Below are 15,234 nucleotides of genomic sequence, written 5' to 3'. Positions count from 1 at the left end.
CCCCTGTCTCATCATCTCTTTACGATTACCTGAACCAAGCTTGGACTTGGCAACCGCTCACTCCAAAATTGACTCCCAAGGCAAGCAGGTTTGTCTACCAGCAGAAAGATAATCCGCAGTGCAATTGGGTTTCAAGTGGCTAGGGTTGGACCGAACTGCTACATTTGATTTCAAGCGTCACGTTTCGGGCTTCCCATGGTACGGGAGTAGTCATTCTCCTGATGATGTCGAAGGTGGCGGCCTGCAGCTGCAGTTGTCGCGTCTCCTTGAGTCACAGCTGACATCGCATTCTCCAACCGACGCAACTGCCACCCCCTCTCAAGAAAAAAAGAAAATAACTGAAATGAAGTGAAACTGACGCAACTGCTCCTTCTAGCAGGCGTGGTATCACTATCTGCACTGCACATATAGTACAGTACTTCCTTTCCAGCTCAACTGCTCAAAACTCAAAAGGGTACACACCAAATCTCCTGCAAAGAATTCAGCAGCGAACCTAGACTCTTTGTGCCTTGTGGTTGTGGGAAAAAAACACGACGTTCGTAAACGTAGAGAACGATCGCTTCGCTCGCCCTTGACACGGTCACAGAGCTGGGCCTAGTGCGTATAAGCTTGCTTTAGAGCTAGAGCGTGCATCTAAAATAGTTTCATATCCCTTTCCATCGATTTTTCTTGGTGCTGTAGTACCCATTCCTGCTAGCTTGATCTGGTGGCCAGGACTATATATAATAGTTTATTGAGTGCTTCTTGGGTTGGTTCTCTTGAAGTGCATAGGTCGGCCCCTTTTCTCTTTCTTCTAACGGAAAGGGTTCTCTTCTGGTATGGAGTTCGACTAGAGCCTGCCGCTTTTCCAGGTTTAGGTATGGGTGGATCTCATATCTTAGAGGACAGGGCAGGGCTTATTCCCAAGGTCAGGTCCTATGCCGGTGGACTTGAAATACGAAGATCTTAAGCTAAGCTACGGGGCCGAGAATATACTCTAGGTTGGGAGATCTGTCCTGCCATCGGGTTAAGTTGGCGAGCGACGGGAATCGAACCTGTATCTTCTCCTTGGCAAGGAGATGTTTTACCACTGAACTACGCTCGCTACATTGAACTACGCTTGCTACGTCCTATATTTTATAGGGTATATCCACCTGGGTCGACCATCTATGTCTGGGTCGATCATTTCATTTTCTATTAGAGTTTTCTTTTTATTAACTGTCTATCAATCAATATTCTAATGGCAATAGAATTTCATAATAATGAAAGAGAAGAGGTAATAATTCGGAACGAAAATAGCATTTTAATGTGTATAAAAATCCTACTTTTTTCAAAAAGGGTCTTTCTTTTTATTTATTTTGTATCGGGTTACTAAATACTAAATAAATTCAAGAAATAAGAGAATTCAGAATAGCTACCAGAAAGACTAATCCAATCCATAATGATATACCGGAAAATACAACGTTTTTATTATTCGACCAACTATCAGGAGGGGCGCCTGTGACTGAGCCTGTGACATTTGAGACGATCCGTCCGGTGTTGCGTGCTGTCCTCTCGGCGCGCTCCGGTCTCCGCCTCACGCTATGACACGAGTGCTGCTGCGCGGCCAGTGGGGTCGTCGAGTCTGACCACGCCCTTTGCGTCTCGTCGAAACGGACAGCTGCTGGTCTGCACAAGCGTTTTTGTGTAGAAATAGTACGTGCATGGGGCCACAGAGCCACGTGATTGCTCTGGTCTCTTGGACGGCCAAGTTCGTTCCGGCTGTGCAAGTGCAAGTGAGCATGCACACACGACTCTACGTGCATGGGTACCATACCAAGCTAGCAAAAGCCAATAAGTACCGCTCGGACGACCGCCCCCACGGAAATTCAGTGTACCTACGCCCCACGGTCAGTCAATCACATGCCACTGTTTCTTGTCGAAGTGGTCACACAGCCTGATTGGACGGATGTACGTCGATGACGCCGCCCTAACCAACTAGATACAATAATTTTGAGCGTATGAGTGGATACAGGTTAATAGTACTAAAATAACTTATTTTACATCCATCCACGCAGGTTGTGACTCTCATATATATACTAGGTCTATGCCCGTGCGTTACTACGGGTGCATTAAAATGCATAACAATGTTAGCGCCAATGTACCATTATATAGGAACTAATCCTTAGTTCAACGCACACTTTGTGTGCTAGAGTTGTTGATGACCATAATTTCCATCTCCCAACAAATTTCATGGAACAACAATATTGGATTTGTCATCACTAATAATTTCCGGAAATCTCAAGTGTAAGAAAACTAACATATAATATATATAGTACAATGCATGTACATTGTGACGATACACAAATAATAACGAACAATATATATTTTTTGCCAACCATCAATACAGAACCAAACTCAAAACTATCACTTCCATCTGCTTCTCTGTCAACCATGTCCATGATATCATCAACAACTTGTTCACCATATGAGAATATGAAAAGGAATTTGAACATGTATTCCTAAAACAAAAAAATAAGCATTTCGCCAAGTGACAAAAGAAGAAAGTCTACAAAGCCTGCAAGATTGGTTGATCCAGTGGAAACATTAGGTCCAAGCAGAGATATACAGAGAAACTCTACTTGATGATACCCACAGGCCCAGTTGTTCCTGGCACCACCACCATGCTCAGCAACAAATATGTTCTCGTGGTTGTACAGGTTCCTGTACTCGCTGTTCTGGATTCCATTGATCACTCTCGGCTCCAGGTCAATAAGCAGAGACCTGGGTATGAAGTGTTGATCATCAGCCTAGTAAAAGAAGACATCCTTCCTGTCGCCCCCTGCAGGTAACTAATTAGAGCTTGCTCTCATCGATGATGGCCAAAAGGGTTTCTTTCCCTGCTTCCTGAGAATAGCCAGAGTGGTGTTTCTGGTGAATGTGAGCTGGGGCCAATGCTCAGTTTGAGGTCAAGATCACTCTCTACAGCAGCGCTCCAACTTTCGTCTTCAACTGATTTATGGTTCTCCTCGTGAAACCTTTCTTTGGCTGCTTAGTTTTCTTCACCGAAGAGGTTGAGGCAGTTCACTGGCTTGCATTCATGGAGACTAAAATCTTCATGTACTTGCTGTGGAGCTGGGTATTGTGCATTACCAAGGAGAGCAGATTGGTTTGTCCCTGAGGTAGAAGGACTGCACTTGAGGTTCGACCTTGATCCCTGCACCACTTTATGAGTTCCTTCTGCTCTCGATTGATACCTGTGGCTATCACATTCAACCATCAATGTTTTTTGTACATGGTACAAACGATGCAGCTCATGCACCTGATGCAAAGAAGCAGTATCAGATGCAAAAGTTCTTGTTGCATGGATGACAAGACAACTTAGGTCTGACTAACAACTGGTCGTCAACTTATTACAGAACTGGAGCAGTCTGTTAACTTCTCGTCGTATATGTGTGCAAATATACCTCACAAATTATGGTGCTGCTTGCTACATACCTGCTGCCTGAAGACCTTATCATGCTCCATGATTGTTCTCCGAATCGAGTCCTTGCTGTCCTGTTTGCACTACTCGTCCATTGGGTCTTCCCAGGTGCGTAAAAGCTCTTGCTCACCAGCTTCCAGCAACAATTCGGTTGTTTTCTGGGTATTACCTCTACCTTCTATATAACTCGTGGCGGTTATCCACTTTGTCTCCAACAGAGTGGAGAGGATTCTGTGAACACGAAGCAAATCAACAGCCATACCTGAAACATCCAGTCTAAAAGGTCAGTAACTTGTTTACGGTTGTAGCTTGAGTCGAACACAAGCGAATGATGGGTACTGATGAGCTAACAGCGAACCAAGAACCAAACAAAGAGAAACCAAAGATCTACTCACCTGCATCTCTGGTTATCATGGTCCAGCTGCTGCTTATCTCGCATTTTCCCTCTTCTTTGGTTACAGGTCATAGCCCCCGGCAGTGCCCATACGTCGCAGGGACGCAGAATGGGAGGAAGCTCGCGCGGCTCTATCCTCAGAACCCATTACTCATCTCAGAGCCCCGCTGTGGGAGAGTTCCGAGCAATATACTTCGTCGCTCTATCTCTTGTCCTTCTGTGCGCTTATGAAGCCAACAGCAAACAAGAGAAGCCGACCACAAGTGAAGGAAAAAAAGCTAGTGATGAGATAAACAGAAATGGCCAATATTGCATTCATCCACTACAGACACGACGGTGTTCCAGCGGCGTGGGGGCGATGAGGAGGCCCACAGCCACACGCTCAACGCCGCCCCACGCCCACATCGGGCGTAGATCCACGATCTCGGGCGAGGTACGAGACCGAGGGGTGGCGCTCGGCGGCGATCTCCGGTGGGGGCTGGGACCGGACATCACCTGAGGGGTGGCGGCGGCGGCCGGGGCAGGCGTGTGGACGCCCTCCCTATTCCTTCAACCTGACGAGGGCTCCCCCGGAGCGCCGGGACGCCGCAGTTCCTCCGCGACTGGCTCGGCAAGCAGCGGTTCGAGCCACAGGTGATGGTCGAGCTCGTGGACCTCATCAAGCGCCCCATGGACCAGTACGCCGCCGGGGCGAGGGGTGGCAACGGCGACGCCCCCGACTGTACGCGTCGTGCGCCGTGGTCGGCAACAGTGGTGTCCTGCTAGCGCGGGAGCACAGCGCGCTCATCGACGCCCACGACCTGGTGATTCGGCTCAATAAACATCGTCTGTTGATGCCTTGACGCTGCAGTATGATTTGACCTACTTAAGCATAAAAAAGCCAATAAACATCCCATTTAGTTTGGATATCCATCCAAAACCGCACGTACCAGTGAGGCATGGTGTTATCTGAACTTTTTGGAGGAAGGTGTCTGTTCCTTAAGAATAGCCAACGGGGGGGTCTCTACGCAGAACAACTCCATGAAAGACTGATTGATTCCGCAGCTTAAACCAAACGACAGCACACGCCATGGAATGGTTTTGTGATGCAAACCAAACACGCTGTGAGCGACCAGAGCTTGCTCACGCAACTTGCAGTAGACAAGTGGCTTGAACATCTACTGATCTGCACACTGCACCCTAAATCATTTTCGGATCCGGTCCCGCGGCTCTATGGCAACGAATTCAAGATAGAGGGCAGATGTTTCCCTGTCCCTTGCTTCCGAGACAGATTGAGCACAGACGTTTCCCTATCACCTCGAGTCCTCGACGCATCAGCCAGCGCCCACACTCCAGGAACACCCGCCTCCGCCGCCGCCGCCGCCATCGCCGGCGACCACTACAGGCGCGGCATCCGGAGACAGTACTGCGCTACCAACCCCTAGAGCCTGGATTCTGATGAGCCATCCATGGCCTTTCATCTCTGTCCCCTCTTCAATCTACGACTTTTGCTGCTGCTCGGCGCGGTTCTCGGGAACACCGGCCTCGACCGGGGCGGTGGAGCGGAGGCTTCAGATCGGGCGGAGTCGGACCCGTACTCGATCCTGATGTGGCACGGCTACTCGCCGCCGTCGCCCCCGCTCCCGCGCGCGGACCCGCCGTCGTCGACGGCGACATGTGAGGGGGACCTCCATGGGAAGGGTGACTTCCACACGCGCTGCGAGGTCTCCGAGGAAGTGGAGCTGGACGACGACGTCTACATCACGGGGAACGGCAACCTCATGCTCCTCTCTGGCGCCTCCCTAACCTGCGAGAAGTACGGGCGTGCGGGAGTGCTGCGCGCGGGCGGTTCGCGGCGTCCGGCGTGTGGGGGGGGGCTTCGCGGCGGACGGGCGTGCAGGTCCCGCCGTGATTCGCGGAGGGGGGTGCTGCGCGCGGGCGACGTGAGTGTGGTAGGCCAGGCGTGCATCGCGGCGGGCGTGTGGGAGAAGCGGTTGGAGGCGAGCTGGATTCGCGGAGCGTGAGTTACGGCGGCAGCGGAGCGGCGGGTGTTACGCGCTGGCGGGGGCAGTCTACAAACCGGGCTTAATAGTTAGTATATATATATATATATATATATATATATATATATATATATATATATATATATATATATATATATATATATATATACACGGCGCTGCTAAAATGCACCTGGGTGCATTCTCTATATTGAATGCACTCAGGCGTAAGTCCTGTTTCGCGCGCCTCCCCGCCCCCGCCGCCGTCGCGCGCATCCCTATCCCCGCGCCGCCGCCGTCTCCTCCTTCCTCCGATCCTCTAAACCTAGATCCCACCGCCGCCGAGCGCCTCCCTGTCCTCGCGCCGCCGCGCGCCTCCCTGTCCCCGCGCCGCCGCGCGCCTCTCTGTCTGCGTGCCTCCCTGTCCCCCGCATTATGTGTGATTGCAAGCCCGCATTATGTGTGATTGCAACTGTTGTATAATTTTACTCAAATATCTATTAAAAAATGTAAACAAAATGATTGCAACCGATGGTGTGTTGTAATTGCAACTGCTGGTGTAGTGTGGATACAACTGCTGAGTTGCTCTTATGTGATTGCAAGTACTGAATAACTCTGAGAAATTTTGTTAAAAAATATGATTGCAACTGCTGGTCTGGTGTAATTGCAACTTCTGGTCTGGTGTGATTGCAACTTCTATATAACTATGTCCAAAAATCTGTTAAACAAACAAGATTGCAACTACTGGTCTGGTGTAATTACAACTGTGGGTCTGTTGTGATTGCAACTTCTATATAACTATGTCCAAAAATATGTTAAACAAACAATAATTGCAACTGCTGTCTGGTGTAATTGCAACTTCTGATCTGGTGTGATTGCAACTTCTATATAACTATGTCCAAAAATCTGTTAAACAAACAATGATTGCAACTGCTGTCTGGTGTAATTGCAACTGCTGGTCTGGTTGTGATTGCAACTCCTATATAACTATGTCCAAAAATATGTTAAACAAAACAATGATTGCAACTGTGTCTGGTGTAATTGCAACTGCTGGTCTGGTGTGATTGCAACTTCTATATAACTATGTCCAAAAATCTGTTAAAACAAAACAATGATTGCAACTGCTGTCTGGTATAATTGCAACTGCAAGTCTGGTGTGATTGCAACTTATGTGAGGAGGTTGAGCCGTTCGCGGAGGAGCCGTTCGCGGAGAAAGAGGGGCGGGGGCGGGAAAATGAAAAGGTTCTGTCCGGAGCGTGCGGGAGGGACGAAACCGGCCTGGGTGGGACGGTTGGCTCGGACCTGGCACATAGGTTCGGCCTGGGTGCATTCTCTATATTGAATGCACCCAGGTGTAATATATAAATACAGTATATATATATATAGTTTAGGTATTAGAAGCCCTAGGCTTCTTATAACTAAAGGGAGCCCTGGTCATACCATTCGGTCTGGCTCACCTGTGTGTGGCGGAGGTCCGAACCTCTGGAGGCCCAGCTGGGCGAGCCCGAGTGCTAGCCCAATTCACCCCCAGGTCACACCAAATTGCCAACCGCCCTCATTCCAAACCCTAGCCGTCGCCAGCCTTGGAGCTCTCGGACACGGCGGCTCCTCCTCCACTCCCCCTCGACTCCTCCTCCATCCCCGACGCGACGGCTCCATCCCCGACGCTGAGCTCCATGTCTTCCCTCACCTCGGTCCTAGACTCCCAGGTGAAAACTTCAGACTCTGACCCTGTCCCCATAACGTGTGCCTCCTGCCCTCCTCGCAGATCTGCTTGTCCGCCGGCGGCGGCTACCACTCGCCAGCAAGCCATCTCCTGGAGCTGGAGGGGTCTGCTTCCTCCTTGACTGCCCATCGACATCTTCGCCCTCGTGGCCTTCGCGTCGGTGCCCCTCGCCTGTGATGCAGGGGTCTCATCCATGTGGTGCCACACTACTGGTTGCCAACGACCGGGAAGGAAGGTGGTGTGGATGCCGTGCTCGTGTCTTCCTCTACAGGGATGCTCAGATTCCCCTTCCTCACTGGGCTCCTTAGATTCGCCAACACGAAGGTGCTTCCCTGTTTCTGCTTATTTATCTCTGTACCATACTAGCACTTATTAGGTTGTAGCTTGATAGTTTAGGTACTAGTCTTAAATTTTCTTGCTATTACAGTTTTGTTAGAGGTGCACTATGTTTAAATTACTGTTAGTATAAGCTAATAACTATTGAGATGTGCAACAATATAACTAAAATAAGAGCTTAAATACTGTAGGAAACTTAACTATATTGGAGATGAGACGTAATCATTTTGCTCACTGTAAAATGTTTTATGCGATGTGACCTAATTATTTTGGAGTCTTCGCTTGTTCTGTATGGTTAGGTATATGTGACAGAGGTAGCAGCAAGGATGGGAGCTAATAATATGATTTGACTTCTCTGGTGTCTCTATATATGTCTGTACCTGTTCATACATACATGAAGTACATACCTGTTCTTGGTATATACGACTCAAAAAGACTAATTCAATTTTTTAAATTTTAGGAGTAATAGGAGCTAATAATATCCAACCATCAATCCAGCAGAATTTAATAGGATATGAGTTGGTAAGGAATGTTGTCTTTCAAGCAATATTTTCATTCTGTTAGATGTGAATCCAACCTTGATCTGAATCAATAACTAGTTACTATTACCACAAGTTGATTTAATGAAACTATATTAGTAAACATATAATTATAAAGTGAACCTGTTTTTATTTAAATATTTTCCATTTGATATGTGGCCTGTCAAATACATGTTCATTTTTTCATGCTTATCTGACTTTACCCTTCTTTTCCTGGCAGATATCAAATGCAGAGTTTACATTTTCACCGTGGACACCTTTTCCTACCAAGAGGTTATTACCAAGAATCCTCAATCCAAATCCAAGGCGTTCAGCATCATAGCAATATTTCAATAGTTAATAATTTTTATAAAAGAAATCAATTGTGTTTCTACCTTTGAAGGTTCAAATTTTACTGCAAAATCAACGAGTTCTTGGTGGTGTTGGTATGGCATCCGATCCAATGGTGGCACGTAGAAGTAAAATCTGAAACATTTGTTTTGATGGTTAGCTTGCATTTTATGCTATAATTACCTCAAATCACGTGTTGCCTTTTTCACCAATTTATGACATCTATTGACATGTTTTACTTTAATTTACGACATTTATTGATGTGTTTTGCGACAACCTCATGTGGGGCCACATTTGCCATTATGAAATAGATCGATGATTTATGCTAAAATTCATACCCATTTACACTGTGTTGTTTTGGTTCACGTTTTACGTTTAAATCCGCCCGAGTCAGAACCCGGTCACGATGGGACGCACGAGATTTTTACGCCATAATTTTTGGGCCGCGTTCGTTGTTTCGAAACAGATCTACGATTTACGCTAAAATTCATAATCATTTACGCTGTTTTGGTTCATGTTTTACGCTAAAATCTGTCCGAGTCAGAACCCGATCACGATGGGACGCACGAGATTTTTACGCTGTAATTTTCGGGCCACATTCGCCGTTTCGAAACATATCTACGATTTACGCTAAAATTCGTAATCATTTACGCTGTTCTGATTCATGTTTTACGCTAAAATCTGTCCGAGTAAGAACCCGTGTTCGATGGGACGCGCGAGATTTTTGCGCCGTAATTTTTGGGTCGTATTCGCCGTTTTGAAACAGATCTACGATTTACGCTAAAATTCGTAATCATTTACGCTATTTTGATTCACGTTTTACGCTAAAATCTGTCCGAATCAGAACCCGATCACGATAGGACGCGCGAGATTTTTACGCCGTATTTTTCGGGCCACATTTGCCGTTTCGAAACAGATCTACGATTTACGCTAAAATTCGTAATCATTTACTCTGTTTTTATTACGTTTTACGCTAAAATCTGTTCGAGTAAGAACCCGTGCTCGATGGGACGCGCGAGATTTTTACGCCGTAATTTTCGGGCCGCATTCGCCGTTTTGAAACAGATCTACGATTTACGCGAAAATTCGTAATCATTTACGCTGTTTTGATTCACGTTTTACGCTAAAATCTGTCCGAGTTAGAATCTGTGCCCAATGGGACGCATGCTGGTACGGGACGTGGCTATACCTGGCTGGGGCTTCCTGGTACTAATGGAAGCCCAGGGCTTCCATTACCTCGTCCATATATATATATATATATATATATATATATATATATATATATATATATATATATATATATATATATATATATATATATATATATATATATAAGGCAGCCAAACATAATCTCAAATTGTCGAGGACCATAATTAGGGGTACCCTCAAGACTCCTAATTCTCAGCTGGTAACCCCCATCAGCATAAAGCTGCAAAGCCCTGATGGGTGCGATTAAGTCAGGGATCAGTCCATTCGAGCGACTCGATCATGCCTCGCCCGAGCCTAGCCTCGGACAAGGGCAGCCGACCTCGGAGGATTTCCGTCTCGCCCGAGGCCCCCCTCCAACGGCGGACACATCTCCGGCTCGCCCGAGGCCCTGCCTTCGCTAAGAAGCAACCCTGACTAAATCGCCGCACCGACCGACCGAACCGCAGGAGCATTTAACGCAAAGGTGGCCTGACACCTTTATCCTGACGCACGCCCCCCGGCAGAGCCGAAGTGACCGCCGTCACTTCGCCGCTCCAATGACCGGCCTGACAAAAGGACAGCGCCACCTGCGCCACTCCGACTGCAGTGCCACTTGACAGAGTGAGACTGACAGGCAGTCAGGCCCTGCCAAATGCACCATAGGAAACTCCGCTCCGCCCGACCCAGGGCTCGGACTCGGGCTAAGTCCCGGAAGACGGCAAACTCCGCTCCGCCCGACCCAGGGCTCGGACTCGGGCTAAGTCTCGGAAGACGGCGAACTCCGCTCCGCCCGACCCAGGGCTCGGACTCGGGCTAAGTCCCGGAAGACGGCGAACTCCGCTCCGCCCGACCCAGGGCTCGGACTCGGGCTAAGTCCCGGAAGACGGCGAACTCCGCTCCGCCCGACCCAGGGCTCGGACTCGGGCTAAGTTCCGGAAGACGGCGAACTCCGCTCCGCCCGACCCCAGGGCTCGGACTCGGGCTCAGCCCCAGAAGACGACGAACTCCACTTCGCCCGACCCCCGGGGCTCGGACTCCGCCCAAGCCTCTGCCGAACGACCTCCGCCTCGCCCGACCCAGGGGCTCGGACTCGGCCTCGGCCATGGAAGACAGACTCGACCTCGGCTTCGGAGGAGCCTCCACGTCGCCCAACCTAGGGCGCAGGCCAGCCACGTCAACAGGAAGCGCCATCATCGCCCTACCCCAAGCTGACTCGGGCCGCAGAGAACAAGACCGGTGTCCCATCTGGCTAGCTCCGCCAGATAGGCAATGATGGCGCCCCGCATGCTCTGTGACGACGGCGGCTCTCAGCTCTCTTACGGAAGCAGGAGGACGTCAGCAAGGACTCAACCGCTCCGACAGCTGTCCCTCCGCCAGGCTCCGTCGCTCCTCCGACGGCCACGACATCACACCAGCTGGGTGCCAAGATCTCTCCGGCTGCCACATCGGCATGTACTTAGGGCGCTAGCTCTCCCCCGCTAGACACGTAGCACTCTGCTACACCCCCATTGTACACCTGGATCCTCTCCTTACGCCTATAAAAGGAAGGACCAGGGCCCTCTTAGAGAAGGTTGGCCGCGCGGGGACGAGGACGGGACAGGCGCTCTCTTGGGGCCGCTCGCTTCCCTCTCCCGCGTGGACGCTTGTAACCCCCTACTGCAAGCGCACCCGACCTGGGCGCGGGACGAACACGAAGGCCGCGGGATTTCCACCTCTCTCACGCTCATCTCCGGCCACCTCACTTCCCCCCTTCGCGCTCGGCCTCGCGTCGACCCATCTGGGCTGGGGCACGCGGCGACATTCACTCGTCGGCTTAGGGACCCCCCCGGTCTCGAAACGCCGACAGTTGGCGCGCCAGGTAGGGGCCTGCTGCGTGTTGACGAACAGCTTCCTGTCAAGCTCCAGATGGGCAGTCTCCAGCAACCTCTCCGACCCAGGACGGTGCTCCGTTTCGGGAGTCTTGAGTTCATGTCCTTCGACGGTAGCTACAGCATGATACTCCTTCCACCGCCGCGCGACAACGACAATGGCGGCCGACAGCCCGCCCGCCGGCGGCGGAATCGACGACGTCTTCCCCGCGTGGCGGAAGAACAACATTCGAGCTCGCCCCGTCCTCTCCCCCGCCAACGGAGGAGGAGGCGGGGCAACCAAGGCCAAGCGGGAGGCTGCGCCTCATCGGCTGTCGAGCGAGTCGACGTCCCCAGCGCTCCAACGGGGGGCGCGTCGGGCGTCGACCTCGCGTTTGAGACGAAGGCGAGCGCCATCTCCCCGCGACACGCCAATCCCGAGCAAGTGGACGACGCCAGTGCGCTCGCGGAGAGCTTGCAGGACGTCGCCCTCGTACCTGAGACGGTGGTGCAATCAGTCCCCAACGTGACTATGTCGCTGCTCGTCGACCGAAAGGTACCAACCGATTCCCATCCTACGTCATTTGGACTCAGCCTCAACCCGCCTAGCGACCTTGCTTTGGCGGGCGCTCTCGTAAAGGCGAGTTCAAACCCTCTGGGGTTTCGCATGCGGTCGCCTTGGGACCGGCTGACGGACGTCTCGACCTACGGGCCCTCTGGGTCCGAGGAAGATGACGACCCCAACATCTGTTGGGATTTCTCTGGATTTGGCAACCCCAGTGCCATGCGGGACTTCATGACCGCATGTGCCCAAGCCGCGAATGTTTCCACGTCGAGCTAGGGGATCCCTCCGAAGGCAATCATCTCAGCGTGCCGGAGGACGGTGATCTCCCTAGGCCGGTGCCTCGCGCTGACATCCCACGGAAGCTAGCTGTGGTCCCCGTTCCGGCGGGGGGTCACGACCCACAGCTCGAGCAAGTCCGAGGGGCGCAGGCCAGGCTAGACGAGGGAGCAGGAGCGCTTGAGCCGATCCGCCGAGACGTCGGGCAGGCATGGGCGGGCCAACCCCCGGCCAGAGAAATACGTCACCTGCCCCAGGGTCTCCAGCACCGCGTCGCCAACGACGTCAGGGTCAGGCCGCCACCCGCATCCAGTGGGGTCGGTCAGAACCTGGCTGCAGCAGCGATGCTTCTCCGCGCGATGCCGGAGCCATCAACCACCGAGGGTCGGCGAATCTAGGGAGAGCTCAAGAATCTCCTGGAAGGCGCTGCGGTCCGACGGGCCGAGAGCTCTGCCTCCCGAAGGTAGGGATACCCCTCGGAGCCTCATGCCGCGACTTCCCGATTCATGCGGGAAGCCTCGGTCTACACCGGGCGCACGCGCAACACCGCGCCTGCTGCCCCGGGCCGCCTCGGCAACGAGCACCATCATCGCGACCGTCGGGCCCACCTCGACGAGAGGGTGCGCCGAGGTTACCACCCCAGGCGTGGGGGGCGCTACGACAGCGGGGAGGATCGGAGTCCCTCGCCCGAACCACCCGGTCCGCAGGCCTTCAGCCGGGCCATCCGACGGGAACCGTTCCCGACCCGGTTCCGACCCTCGACTACTATCACAAAGTACTCGGGGGAAACGAGACCGGAACTGTGGCTCGCGGACTACCGCCTGGCCTGCCAACTGGGTGGAACGGACGACGACAACCTCATCATCCGCAACCTCCCCCTGTTCCTCTCCGACACCGCTCGCGCCTGGTTGGAGCACCTGCCTCCGGGGCAGATCTCCAACTGGGATGACCTGGTCCAAGCCTTCGCCGACAATTTCCAGGGCACGTACGTGCGCCCCGGGAATTCCTGGGACCTCCGAAGCTGCCGGCAGCAGCCGGGAGAGTCTCTCCGGGACTACATCCGGCGATTCTCGAAGCAGCGCACCGAGCTGCCCAACATCACCGACTCGAATGTCATCGGCGCGTTCCTTGCCGGCACCACCTGCCGCGACCTGGTGAGTAAGTTGGGTCGCAAGACCCCCACCAGGGCGAGCGAGCTGATGGACATCGCCACCAAGTTCGCCTCTGGCCAGGAGGCGGTCGAGGCCATCTTCCGAAAGGACAAGCAGCCCCAGGGCCGCCCATCGGAAGATGCTCCCGAGGCGTCAACTCCGCGCGGCGCCAAGAAGAAAGGCAAGAAGAAGTCGCAAGCGAAACGCGACGCCGCCGACGCGGACCTTGTCGCCGCCGCCGAGTACAAGAACCCTCGGAAGCCCCCCGGAGGTGCCAACCTCTTCGACAAGATGCTCAAGGAGTCGTGCCCCTATCATCAGGGGCCCGTCAAGCACACCCTTGAGGAGTGCGTCATGCTTCGGCGCCACTTCCACAGGGTCGGACCACCCGTGGAGGGTGGCAGGGCCCGCGACGACGACAAGAAGGAAGATCACCGAGCAGGAGAGTTCCCCGAGGTCCGCGACTGCTTCATGATTGAAAGGGAATTAGGCTTACACCTAGTCCCTAACTAATTTTGGTGGTTGAATTGCCCAACACAAATAATTGGACTAACTAGTTTGCCCAAGTGTATAGATTATACAGGTGTAAAAGGTTCACACTCAGCCAATAAAAAGATCAAGTTTTGGATTCAACAAAGGAGCAAAGTGGCAACCGAAGGCACCTCTGGTCTGGTGCACCGAACAGTGTCCGGTGCACCACCGGACATGTCCGGTGCACCAGAGGACTCCAACGCAAACTCGCCACCTTCGGGAATTTCCAGAGGCACTCGCGCTATAATTCACCGGACTGTCCGGTGTACACCGGACAGTGTCCGGTGCGCCAAGGAGAAGCAGCCTCAGAAACTCGCCAGCTTCGGGAATCTCCAACGGCCGCTCCGCTATAATTCACCGGACATGTCCGGTGTGCACCGGACTGTCCGGTGAACCAGCAGAGCAACGGCTAGTCGGCGCCAACGGCTACCTGCGGCGCATTTAATGCGCGCTCTGCGCGCGCAGAAGGCAGGCGCGCCCATTCTGGCGCACCGGACAAGGAACAGTAGATGTCCGGTGTGCACCGGACATCCAGGCGGGCCCACAAGTCAGAAGCTCCAACGGTCAGAATCCAACGGCAGTGATGACGTGGCGGGGGCACCGGACATGTCCGGTGTGCACCGGACTGTCCGGTGCGCCATCGAACAGACAGCCTCCCAACGGCCACTTCTGATGGTTGGGGCTATAAATACCCCAACCACCCCACCATTCATTGCATCCAAGTTTTCCACTTCCCAACTACTACAAGAGCTCTAGCATTCAATTCTAGGCACACCAAAGAGATCAAATCCTCTCCAAATTCCACACAACGCCATAGTGACTAGAGAGAGTGATTTGCTTGTGTTCTTTTGAGCTCTTGCGCTTGGATTGCTTTCTTCTTTCTTGATTCTTTCATTGCGATCAAACTCACTTGTAATTGAGGCAAGAGAC

The 15,234-nt window shown here is 52.3% G+C and overlaps 2 protein-coding genes, 1 non-coding gene and 1 pseudogene across 3 annotated transcripts; 1 reads left to right on the top strand and 3 right to left on the bottom strand.

The window, feature by feature from the left end:
• Positions 1 to 1,013: 1,013 nt before the first annotated feature.
• Positions 1,014 to 1,084, bottom strand: TRNAG-GCC (transfer RNA glycine (anticodon GCC)). Its single transcript has one exon. It is a non-coding gene; the product is annotated as a tRNA-Gly (tRNA).
• Positions 1,085 to 2,549: 1,465 nt separating this feature from the next.
• On the bottom strand, positions 2,550 to 4,008 carry LOC103647508 (uncharacterized; annotated as a pseudogene).
• A 3,334-nt stretch (positions 4,009 to 7,342) lies between these two features.
• On the bottom strand, positions 7,343 to 9,066 carry LOC111590835 (uncharacterized). Its single transcript, XM_023301679.2, has one exon. It carries the CDS (start codon positions 7,734 to 7,736, stop codon positions 7,383 to 7,385), a length of 354 nt encoding a protein of 117 aa, XP_023157447.1. The 5' UTR covers positions 7,737 to 9,066; the 3' UTR covers positions 7,343 to 7,382.
• LOC100277811 (uncharacterized) lies at positions 7,363 to 8,818 on the top strand. Its single transcript, NM_001329046.2, is given in 2 exon segments — positions 7,363 to 7,865; positions 8,637 to 8,818. Coding segments are annotated over 2 exon segments (153 nt in total). The 5' UTR covers positions 7,363 to 7,814; the 3' UTR covers positions 8,739 to 8,818.
• Positions 9,067 to 15,234: the final 6,168 nt, after the last annotated feature.

This window comes from Zea mays, chromosome 2 (assembly GCF_902167145.1).
Source record: "Zea mays cultivar B73 chromosome 2, Zm-B73-REFERENCE-NAM-5.0, whole genome shotgun sequence".
Taxonomy (NCBI): domain Eukaryota; kingdom Viridiplantae; phylum Streptophyta; class Magnoliopsida; order Poales; family Poaceae; genus Zea; species Zea mays.
The sequence above is the reverse complement of the archived record's forward strand: the minus strand, read 5'-3'. Positions and strand labels throughout refer to the sequence as shown.